The sequence below is a fragment of the Blennius ocellaris genome, assembly GCF_963422515.1.
Source record: "Blennius ocellaris genome assembly, contig: SCAFFOLD_199, whole genome shotgun sequence".
Taxonomy (NCBI): Eukaryota; Metazoa; Chordata; class Actinopteri; order Blenniiformes; family Blenniidae; genus Blennius; species Blennius ocellaris.
The window spans coordinates 1-12500 of NW_027662288.1; the positions used below are offsets into that span (position 1 = coordinate 1).

General features: G+C 46.7%; 1 protein-coding gene across 7 annotated transcripts in view; it reads left to right on the top strand.

Annotated features, from left to right (window-relative positions):
* The first annotated feature begins 752 nt into the window (after positions 1-752).
* caskin1 (CASK interacting protein 1) overlaps positions 753-12500 on the top strand; it is a 46428-nt gene continuing 34680 nt past the window's right edge. For all 7 annotated transcript variants that reach the window (XM_080521308.1, XM_080521305.1, XM_080521307.1 and 4 more), the window contains exon 1: positions 753-807. In XM_080521308.1, coding sequence (XP_080377434.1) covers positions 804-807 — 4 coding nt within the window. In that variant the 5' untranslated portion in view covers positions 753-803. The remainder of the gene's footprint in view (positions 808-12500) is intronic.

The window sequence follows — 12500 nt, forward strand, 5'->3', positions numbered from 1 at the left end:
TACTGACGCTAGCAGCAGGAGGAGCAGGGCCATAGACCTATAGAACTAGAAGCTACTGACGCTAGCAGCAGGAGCAGCAGGGCCATAGACCTATAGAACTAGAAGCTACTGACGCTAGCAGCAGGAGCAGCAGGGCCATAGACCTATAGAACTAGAAGCTACTGACGCTAGCAGCAGGAGGAACGGGGCCATAGGCTATAGAACTAGAAGCTACTGACGCTAGCAGCAGGAGCAGCAGGGCCATAGACCTATAGAACTAGAAGCTACTGACGCTAGCAGCAGGAGGAGCAGGGCCATAGACCTATAGAACTAGAATTATCGAGACGTTCATGAGCAAGAGTCTACTTCTAAAGTTCTATGTGCTCTGTGTTGTGTTTTTGGTGTGTTTGTGTGAGTCACAGCGCCCTAGAGGCCTGGCATGTGTACTACACGCCCTGAAGCCTCGTGTTCATAGTGACGTGTGGACGGAGGTTTTTTTTTTTGGAGAAGGCTGGGAAGAAAAAAAGATCGTTTTGGATGTGGCCTTGTGCCGCGAGCAAACGGCGGTGGAGGAAACATGACGATGGTGTGACTGGAGGAGGGAAATGGAATGGAGTTTTTTTTGGCTTGAAAACGGACAAACTCTTTTAGCGTGTCGACGCTGCAAATGTAAACAGTGGCTGATAAACAGACTGAGGGTCGTGATATCCTCACTTCTGGAAAATCGACTGACGTCTCTCTCTCTCTCTCTCTCTCTCTCTCTCTCTCCTCTTCAGAGCTCCTCGGTTCTGCAAAGAAAGTGAATGTGAACTTCCAAGATACAGATGGGTGAGTATCCAACACGCCTCTCCTCCTCCTCCAATACAGTTCAATGAGTTCCCACTCTGCTTCTTTTAGCATCCATTACAGCTTCCTCCCCCTCCTCCTCCTCCCCTCCCTCCCCTCCACCTCCTCCCCCTCCTCCTCCTCCTCTTCCCCTCATCCCTCCTCCTCCTCCTCTTCCCCTCCTCTTCCCCTCCTCCTCCCTCCTCCTCCTCCTCTTCCCCTCCTCCCCTGCTCCTCTTCCCCTCTCCTCCTCCTCCTCCTCCCCCTCCTCCCCTCCTCCTCCTCCTCCTCATCTTCCCCTCCTCCCCTCCTCCTCCTCTTCCTCCTCCTCCTACTCCTTCCCCTCCTCCCCTCCCCCTCCTACTCCTCCTCCTCCTCCCCTCCTCCCCTCCTCCTCCTCTTCCCTTCCTCCCCTCCTCCTCCTCTTCCCTTCCTCCCCTCCTCCCCCCTCCTCCTCTTCCTCCTCCCCTCCTCCTCCTCCTCCTCCCCTCCTCCTCCTCCTCCTCCTCCCCTTCCCCTCCTCTCCTCCTCCTCCCCCCCCTCCCCTCCCCCCCTCTCCTCCTCCTCCTCCCACTCTTCCCTGCTCCCATTCACATAAAAGCTGTATTATCGTGATACTTTCACTTGTGTCTCCGTAGTATTCCGGGCTCAAGGATTAGCCCACATAGGCGCTCAGCTGACATGCACACCGTGCCGAGCGCGGCGTCGCGGGGGAGCGTTAGCGCCGCGACAACGTGACGCGCGGTGTAGCACGCCGGGCGCGAGCTCCCGTTTTTGGGGGTTTTTTTGCGTGAGGAGGCGCTTGAAAATCGGCGAACAATGACAAACAAAACATCAAAGGGAGAGCCGCGGCGCCGCAGCCACGCCGTCTGGCTTCGTTATGTAACGGAGACGGGACGGCGCTTCGTTTGTTCAGCGTTTTGTTCTCCTGACTGGAGGTGAGGCAGGTTTTCGGGACGCAAATTTCGGACTTTATTGCCTCTCGAGTCGCAAAGTGTGTTGACGTGTTGACCCTTTGGGGACGCGGTCGATCTCGTGGCCCCGAAACTCTACCGATGTGGATTCAAGCCTCTTTGTGGCCCAGACGCCCCCGCGGCCTCGTCGAGGCCCTCGGTTGAGTTGGCGCTGTGTTTTTGGATCAATGATGAAGTTGTTTGGAATCATCCCGCTGGAAACTGGGAGACACGACGTCCCTGTAAACTCCCGACTCTGCCGCCTCCGGCGACCGCCGAGCGCTTTCCCTCCACATGTCCAGCGGGTTTCTGCGTCTTTGATCGTCTTTGATCTCGTCCTCCTCACCCTCACTCTGCCTGGGAAGTCTGAGGATCCGTGTCCTTGAGTCCTTGAACGAGACTGTTTTACCTCCAGCTGCTCCTCGGGAATCAAGTCGTCTCGCTTCTTGTGTTTTGTTTTATCTCCACCCACTGACGGAAAACCTGATATCTCAATCTTTGTTTTTCTTCACACGTCGTGTCAAATTGAATTTAGCCTCACACTGCAATGTGTTTCGTACCGTTCTATATTGAATCAGATCATAATGTGACATTTTGCCGCTCACGTCCTATTATATTCTCTCCTAGCTCATCATATTGTAATACTATATACACTGTACTTGACTGTACTTTGATTATATCGTATCAAATTTGATAGGACTTTGACTGTTCCGGTGGTTAAATTCTGTTTTCTTAATAAAAGTTTTAAGTAGGCTCTAAAATAAAGAACACAAATGCTCAGTAAACTTTCAAATTCAGCAAAATGTATCATCTTTCTGTCGTGATATACAGAATACTATAATGTACTATAAAGATTTAAATACTGCTGAAGTCGGAGACACTTTGTGCAAAGCAGTAGTTCGGTTAGTGTTTTGACACTTAAGCTCTTCACATAGGCCCCGTTTATTTTTTACTTTTATTTATGAGTATTTGAACATTTATGCAACAAAATTTTTAAGTGAAAACCGTAAATTTCCGTAGTGTTTTTGGGTTTCCGGTTACATGAAGACTGTGCTCCGAGCCACTGAACCAACAGCATCCGCTAGTGGCCTGACATGGAAACTACACCTTTTTCACCTTTGTTTGTGTAAACAGATATCGTTTTCAAAGCATCGCCGTGTAAACTTGAAGCTTAAATAAGTTTTGTATTGTATTGTAACGTAATTCATGAATTGGATCATGTACAATATTATTATCATAGTGTATCATAGATTAATTTTTTTTAATGCATCGAATTGTACTGATCACGTCTTATTACATCATTCCAATCAAATCATGCCGTCTTGCACAAAGAAAGAATGAAATCAGGTCACATGTGAACCCCAAAATATTTGAACCAAGAAGAGACTTTCCCAACTATTTATCTTGGCCAATGTGATCACATTTTCAGATTTCATTGTTTTCATCGGTGACAATTAACTACATTTTTTCCCGTCAGCCTCCGCATTATTTCTTTGCTTTGCTGGATTTGTTTGCAGTTTTACAAGCAAAATGCAGCTCATTTATGATTGATGCTGGAGCAAATGCTTTACGACTGCGCCTCACTCTTTTTAATTAACACAAACGGCTCCCTGGCCTGAATAGTGCTTATGAGGGGAATGAAAACTCCTGATGCCGCATTAAAGCCAAAGGAGAAAAAAACGTGTATAAAAGGATGCAGAATCAAATTTAGGTCTATTGTTGATTTTTTTTAAGTAGAGTTAGTCTGAAGTACTCACCTTCCTCAGACACTGAAATGTACCTCTTCCTACAGGAAGTTCATATCCCAATAATATTCAAGTAAAATATAAACCACGACACGGCAGATTTTAAGTTGTTGGTCGTGCAGTACGGTTGGTTGAACGCCGTCGTTTTATAAAGACCCAACAGTGCTGAGAAAACGTTCATATTAGCGACGTCTCCACGTTAAATGACAGAACGCTGTTGTGGGTGAATAATAATAGTATATAACACCACCGCTATCGACGGTTAGCATGTTTGGATTTGATTTCTGCTAAGTCATTAGCAACACAGACACAATTATTCACCTCTGTCACACTGTTAGCTTTAGCATTAGCATTAGCATGGCCCAGTCGTTCGCGCCGCAGCATGAAATTTGCTCTGCTGTCATTACAATCCACCTGAACTGAAATCATCTACACCTGCAACGTGTGCTCGTAGTGATACATTCTCACTTTTTGTCATTTAGCTTGTAGACCATAAATCCTCATAAGGAGCCAGTCTGAAGGGTGAAATCGGAATTTAACAATTACTCTCCTGAGTAACAAGTATTTCTTATGCATATTTTGTGAAGTAAAGATTAACCAGTAACTGTAATCGCTGTATAACCAGACCACAGGTTGAAAAACCTTTCCCCTGGTCATTAGACTCTTAACTTTAACCGTCATCCACTTGTGGCATGAAGATATTTGATTGCTCTTGACCTCAAATTTAACAATTGCGCGTCCCTTTTGTACCTTCAAATACCAAAAGTGACTCCCAGCAGTGGAGGTCGTTGAGTCGTCCGTCTCCGGCCCTGAGAGAATAATTCAAACTGAGCTTGAAAGACGCCGAATAAAGTGGCATCTGTACAGATAAAGATCAGACGTAATCCTCGCGGAGCAGCTTTCCCTCCCTCGTGAAACCGAACAGTGTAATCTAATTAGCGTGTTTACTGTTATTACCTCTCTGCTCCCCGATTCCTCCCGGAGTATTAAGGGTTCGTTCGCCTGCTCTGCAAAATAAGTCATGAATATTGTCTGATAGAAATGCACGGGGATGCTAATGCACTTGCATGTATTCAGCATGCGGTTAATTGGCCCGCGCTTTTATTCAGAATCTTCTTGGAAGTCAGTGTTGTAGATTTTTTTTTTTTTAAATACGATTCCCTCATGGGCTGCTGGCACGAGACTGAATGTCCTCAGGTGGTGTCAACCGGTTGGTGTCGCACCGTCTTTGAAAACAAAAGGAGTCCAGCAAATTCCGGCCGGTACATTCGTGGCGTCGTAATAACGTAATAATCTGCTGAATGGAATCGCCGACCTCATCAGCCTTTTGCTGAGCAGTGAAGACCATCTCTACCTTTTCATGTCTAACAGCACCGCATTCTCAACAACAGTCGAAGGAAATGATCGATAATGACCTCCTGAGACAACCGAGCCCTGTAACGACATCGTTTTATTTTGATAGGCTTTGGCACCAAAATGATTTGGGCGGGTTCCAAACTGATCCGTTAAAAATGTGTCCGTTGCCAAACGCGGTTTGATTCGTGGCATAAACGTTTTCATTAAAAGCCTTGAAACGTCTTTCGGACTTTGGTTTGCGGTTGTTGAATCCAATCTGCCTCACCTCAGTCTGAAATCCACGTCTGCTGACGACACTTGGTTCTTTTGAAGGCCGTACGAGGACAAAGCTGTAGTTGCTTATTTATATTTGCCTAAAAATCCACATCAGCCGAGTTGTTTACACTGAAAATCTTTATTGAACACTAAAAAAAAACAAGAATCGGTGATTAGGATTACAGAGTTCCTTTGATTGGATAAACACATTCATTATCATTATTTCACTTTTATGTCCTAAAGCCCTAATTAAATCAACTAAATCAAATCCCAACAGCTGTATTTCATTGAAACTAATGAGTTTATTTGATAAGGCGAGGAGGCAAAGGACAAGCGGTGATAAAACTGAAAAGCTGGCATCTGTTTTCAGGTCAGGTCCTCGTTGGACTGAACCACTTTTTGGTGGTGGGCGGGGCTTCCCGTGCCCCCCCCCCCCACCCCACCCCCCCTGTTAACTGGGTTGTGACCCGACCGGGGTGTTTTTTGATGCACTGGAGCTGAAGCGCCTCCTCCTCCTCCTCCTCTCCTCCTCTCCTCATCTTCCTCCTCCTCCTCCTCATCTCATCCTCTTCCTCCTCTTCCTCCTCTTCTCCTCCTCCTCCTCTTCCTCATCCTCATCCTCTTCCTCCTCTTCCTCCTCTTCCTCCTCCTCCTCCTCCTCCTCCTCCTCATCTTCCTCCTCATCCTCCTCCTCCTCTTCCTCCTCCTCCTCCTCTTCCTCCTCCTCCTCCTCTTCCTCATCCTCTTCCTCCTCCTCTTCCTCCTCCTCTTCCTCCTCATCCTCTTCCTCCTCCTCATCCTCCTCATCCTCCTCTTCCTCCTCTTCCTCCTCCTCCTCCTCTTCCTCATCCTCTTCCTCCTCATCCTCTTCCTCCTCCTCTTCCTCCTCATCCTCCTCCTCCTCCTCTTCCTCATCCTCTTCCTCTTCCTCATCCTCTTCCTCCTCTTCCTCCTTTTCCTCTTCCTCCTCCTCCTCCTCCTCCTCCTCTTCCTCTTCTTCCTCCTCTTCCTCCTCTTCCTCCTCCTCCTCTTCCTCCTCCTCCTCCTCTTTCCTCCTCCTCCTCCTCTTCCTCATCCTCTTCCTCCTCCTCCTTCCTCATCCTCTTCCTCCTCATCCTCTTCCTCCTCCTCATCCTCCTCATCCTCCTCTTCCTCCTCTTCCTCCTCCTCTTCCTCATCCTCTTCCTCCTCTCCTCTTCCTCCTCATCCTCTTCCTCCTCCTCTTCCTCCTCCTCCTCCTCTTCCTCCTTTTCCTCTTCCTCTTCCTCCTCCTCTTCTTCCTCCTCCTCCTCCTCTTTCCTCCTCCTCCTCCTCCTCCTCCTCCTCCTCCTCCTCCTCCTCCTCCTCTTCCTCCTCCTCCTCCTCCTCCTCTTCCTCCTCTTCCTCCTTCTCCTCTTCCTCCTCCTCCTCCTCCTCCTCCTCCTCCTCTTCCTCCTCCTCCTCCTCTCCTCTTCCTCCTCTTCCTCCTTCTCCTCTTCCTCCTCCTCTTCCTCTTCTTCCTCCTCCTCCTCCTCTTCCTCCTCTTCCTCCTTCTCCTCTTCCTCCTCCTCCTCCTCCTCCTCTTCCTCCTCCTCCTCCTCCTCTCCTCCTCCTCCTCCTCCTCCTCCTCCTCCTCTCCTCCTCTTCCTCCTCCTCCCTCCTCCTCCTCTTCCTCCTCTTCCTCCTTCTCCTCTTCCTCCTCCTCCTCCTCCTCCTCCTCCTCCGTCGCTGCTCTCCATATTCTGCAGCTCCGTCCCACTGGGAGACGTCCTCTAATTACCGCTCCACCAGTTTCCATGTGCTCAGAAAGCAGAGAAAACCTTGTTTGTAGATTTAGATTTTTTTTTTTTTTTTACTTTGAGCCCTCAGATACTTAAACTGAATTAATGAGACCATTAAAATGTCTATTCCTGTTTGAAATCCCCCCCCACCCCCCCCCCCCCCCCAAAAAAAAAGCGTCTCCGTGCTAAACGACTGCTTCCTTCTAGGTAAACACCATTATGAGACGCCTTTTAACATATGACTCATGGTAACGGATTACTTCAAAATAATTGTTATTCCTTTTGCGACTGCAGCAGCAGAAGGCCAGAGGGTTGGTGGGATGTCTGTCGCATTATCGCTGACATGATATTTTCACTAACTGCCCCGCAGCAATCGCTTCCATTTCACCGGATGTCGAGGATGATGATGATGATGATGATGATGATGATGATGGGTTTGATCGAGGATGACCTGGTTAGAATCAAAGGTCAAAGTCTGGTCACAGAAGCTTTGTTAGCACGACGGACTTATCCAACATATTTAGTAAAATCGTAAGAGCACAAATGGAAAGTTGTTTTATTGGTTAGTATTTTTGCCTCGCAGTTTCTTTCTCACATCCCAGTTTACACGACGACGACGCCTCATTTTTGCATTTTCATTTCAGAAAAGATTCGCTTTTACAACGCCAGTGTTGTAAAAGCGATTTCCGCTTCCATACAAATGATAAAAATGCTGAAAGAGTTGTAATTTTCACGTGTTGTTGTCGTTTTTTGTAACGAAACCACACACGCGTGTGCAGAGAATAATGTGCTATAAGCATTAACAATGGCGAGTCCAGAGACGTTCGTATGGAAGATTTCACTTCTGAAGTTGGATTGTTCTCATGGTGACTGTCGACTATAAAAACAATAAGTCCCAGGAGAACATGGGCGAATTGGAACGCATAGATATAAAACACTAGATGCTTCATGGTGCCGTCTGTGACGTGCCTACAGCGCCGCCATCTTGGAAAGGTCTCCCGCTCGTGTATCCCAGGCTAAAAAACTCACAAAAACATTCGTAGCTCGCATGCTAGTCCACATAGCAACACAAAAAATACTGAATTTTAAAGCTGAGGGAAAGCTCTATCATGTGGAAACCTCATGGAAAAATTATTGAGGGTGGGGGGGGTGGGGGGTTGTCTTGTTTATCACGAGCGGGAGACCTCTCCAAGATGGCGGCGCTGGAGGCCCGTTGTGTCAACAGGCGCCGACAGGCCCTGCGGCATCTCGTGTTTATATCCACGCTTTACTACTATTTACTAAGGCTCTGATGCGTAGTCGTGGCGTTTGCGCTGTTGCCATGGAGACGGAGCCCGAGCAGTTCTTAAAGTGTTCCACCTCAGGAACCGTTCTCCAGAAACTCTGTGAAACGTTTCCATGTTCCACTTGAAAACAAAACACTTTCGGAGTGATGAGTGATTTCACTTGGAGTAGCCCTCCTGACGGACCGGACCACGAACCTCCCGTCAGCTGTTTGACCTCTGACCTTTAACCCCGTCCGCAGGCCGAGTCAAACGGTAACGCAGCAGCTCTGATTACGACTTAAGTCCTCAGTCACCACAACACTGACTGCCCCTGTGCTGCCCGGCCGGCGGCTGATCTCATGATCGCTCCTCCTGCCACTTGTGTGGAATAACAACTAAATAGGTTATATCAGTGTGTGTGTGTGTGTGTGTGTGTGCGTGTGTGTGCGTGTGTGTGTGTGGGTGTGTGTGGGTGTGTGTGTGTTTATGACCAGATGAAACCGGGTGTGGACGCAGATTTTCCTCCAGGCAGAGCGACAGACACTGATTAGCAAACAACAGAGACACGGGACGCTTGTGATATATGAGCCAGGAGCTGGACCTCGCCCACACACACACACGCACACACACACACGCACACACACACACACACACACACACAGACACACAAAGCTCACAGATTAACAGGTTTATGTGAGTCTTTTTGTCACAGAAGAAGCTCGTCTGGACTGCACACCAGGCGATGGAAGGAGAGGAGGAGCGACAACCCCCCCCCCCCCCCTCCTCTGCCCCCCCCCCGCCCACCCCCCCCCACCCCCCTCCCTCCATCCAGCACATGATTGTTTCAGCGGTGTGCTTTTTTGGAAAGCCTCGCAGCATAAGAAATCTCTCATTACTGAAAATAGGTCAAACCCTGTGTGTGTGAATGCACATGCATGAGCAGAGACGGTGTGTGTGTGTGTGTCTGTGTCTGTGTGTGTGTGTGTGTGTGTGTGTGTGTGTGTGTGTGTGTGTGTGTGGGTGTGGGTGTGTGTGGGTGTGACAGGTGAGAAGGGCCAGTTAAAAGCTTGCAGCAACAGAAAACTGCATAAAAATATCGTGACTGTGCTGAACTGTAGATACACACACACACACACACACACACACACACACACACACACACACACACACACACACCACACACACACAAACACACACACAGACGCATCCAGAGATAGAGGGAAGGCGAGGACAGGAGGCTTTAGGAGGCTCATAAGAAAGACAGAGATAAATAAACAGAGGCAGGTGGTGTGAAAGGAAGTGAGAAACTGAGGTTGTGAAGCCACTTTCTGAAACGGATCAACTGTCTGTTGAAAGTGGATTGAAGGAGCAGGTGCAGTGGAGTCTTCTAGCTGAGGCCGGTGTCATGTTTGTTAGTTCGTTGCGAGTTTTATCAAGGAACGATTCAGCAGGATTTAGATCGAGGATCTAAATCTAACAATTTCCCGAGGGGGCCACCAGAAACAAAACCAGACCTGCTGAGTCATAACTTCTACTGGATGATCCTGGATTTCTTTCTCTGTTTTGTTTGATAAAGAGGACTTAAGCTTGAAAACAGATGAAAATATCTTCTTAAACAACAAATACGTGCAGCAAAAGTAGTTTCATGTAGTTTCAAGTCTGATTCAGATCCTTTTTCCCACTATTTTAACGACAACGTTGACAAAACAACAGACGTATTTTTCTATTTTTTAACATCTTGATTCATTTCTAGATCTCCTCTCTTGAATAGAGTGGATTTATTCAACATGCCCATAGTAGAATGCGCTTTATTCTTCTTAACCCCATGTGACTCTGTGTCCTGAACTTACAGTCGAAACTGTGTTTACAGCAACGTTTTGAAAAACTTTTCTCGTGCTCTGGTGAGAGAATCAGTTCTTCTGCAGGTATAGCAACAATAATGACAATGAAGGATTCCAGATAATTACTTGTCTGCATGCATGTGTCTGATTGCATTACAAAAGCAGAAGAAAAGAAAAAAGACTGACGAAAGAGAGCAGTGAGCAGATAAATGTGGACGACCTGCTGGAAACGCCGTCGTTTCTACGTTTCACAAGCAATGAGTGCAGCGTCATAATGTTTGACGCATTGGTGGAGGAAGTTATGAGTCATACTGGAGTGTTGCAGCAAGTAAATCTGTAAAAATGAAGAAAATTGAGATTTTTTTTAAGGGAGCCTGATTGATTTCTGCTCTGCAGAAGCTTGTTTGTGGCTACCCATTAGCCACGCGCTAACTAGCCTAGCCGCCGCGGGCTAAACTTCCGGTTTCGGTCCGGACCAATCAATAACCGTGTTTCTTCTTCTTTACGTCCAGCGTTTGTTTCAGGCCCATAACAAGCAGCCGTTGTAAAGCGTCCCGACTCCCGAGGAAGCTAACGCTACCGCTAGCGTCATTCGGTGCGTTGCTGTGTGTCCCGGCAGAAACGGGAAACATTAACACGTGGAAAATATATTTTTAAAAACGCTTGTCGATGACGGAAAGCTCCCTCAAGACGGCAGCTGCTGGCTTCTCACCACACTCCTGATGGGTTTGACCCTTTTAACGGAGACTTAATATCCGCCGCGGCGATGGAGCGCTAATAGCAGGAGAGGAAGTAGGAAAGAGGATGAAGCGGGAAAAGAAAGGAGTGGAACTGTCAGCTGAGGGGGAAGGATGGAGAGAGAGAGAGAGAGAGAAGTGGATTTGTGTATGTGAGGGTATAAATACTGCATGTCGGGTTTTACTACTTGGAAAGGGGGGCTTCCCTCCTCTTTCCCCGTTCAGACTCCCCGCTGACGCTCTGCAGAACGACACTCATTGTGTTGCGTAACGTTATCCCCGTTTAACCCCGGTGGAGGAAGAGGAGGAAGAGGAAGGGGCGGGGAAGCCATTGTGGGTTCTGACCCATGTGGAGACGCTTCGTCCCCGAGACGACGTCTGCTTTTTGATATTTTACTCAATCGTTCAATGAGGTTGAATCACTGTGAATTAATTCCTTTCTCTCACGTAAATCACATTTTTAACGTATTCCGGGTTTGTAGGAAAATGTAATTAAATGAAAAAAATAAAAATTATTTGGACTAAAATGTTGGAAAAACATTTGGATTTCTTGTTACCATGCTACAATTTGACTGTTTTATCCCATTCAAGATTAAATTCTTGACCCGACTGTTGTATGTTAATAAAACACTCGTTGATTTAACCGATTAGAAAGGGAGTAATACGGAATATGGAGTTCATTTAGGTGTTTCTGTGGGACTGAAGCAGCTTTCTGTTGTCATGCAGTGACACCTAGAGGTCCCAGATGGTACTGCATGTACTGGTATATTTTGATATCTACATTTTTTTTTTTTTTTTAATGTAAATCATGTGACAAGCCAAACAACAACAAAAAAGTGTCTTATTTGGACAATTTGGTGCATTATTATTGAAAATAGCACAAAATAAATTAAACGTGTACAAATGTTTTATTTTAAGCTTTAATTTATACAAAATCTGAGCCAATTTACAAGATTCTCAAGTGAAAAACGTTTGTAGCGTTTGAGGGAAGGTGTTTACGGGCTTGGACTCGGCGAAAACTTTTTGAAAATGGCATCCAATGTGGAAACTTTTTGAAAACGCTCCAACTCTGTGTCCGTGGAAATGGGAGAACAATGCTACCATTGCTATTGTGGTTATGGTATTGTTCTCTGTGCGTGTGTGTGTGTGTGTGTGTGTGTGTGTGTGTGTGTGTGTGTGTGTGTGTGTGTGTGTGTGTGTGTGTGTGTGTGTGTGTGTGTGTGTGTGTGTGTGTGTGTGTGTGTGTGTGTGTGTGTGTGTGTGTGTGTGTGTGTGTGGTTTCGTTACAATAACAAACAACAGCGCCGACTTGTGGCCCAACATGCTAACTACATAATTTTCTGCCGGTAAAAATGACTCTTTTGTGAAATAAAAGCACGAAAACGAAGACGTTTTGTCTAAAAATGTCAACAAACAAATAAGACCAAAGTGCTGCTTTATCAAGAAACATTTTAAAACCTCAGTTTATTTCATCTTTCTGGCCCTGAAATGAGCTTTAAAAATGTAGAAAACTTCCATTTTTTTAATACTCTTCTTTTAGTTTTAACGACTTGACATCAATGCCACATTCCACACCTGAAAAGTAGATTAAAACACTTCTAAAAAGCTGAATGTATAATCTGCATTCCTCCTCACTAACAGTGGCAGAAGCCGACAGAAAACACCTCATCCTCCCTTCTTTTTTTTTCCCCCTCCTGATTTCCCCGGCCTGTTCGGCTCCCCAAGGGAACAGAAACTCAGAAATATGATATCGATTCCACAGCCGCACTCGGCAGCCTTGTTTG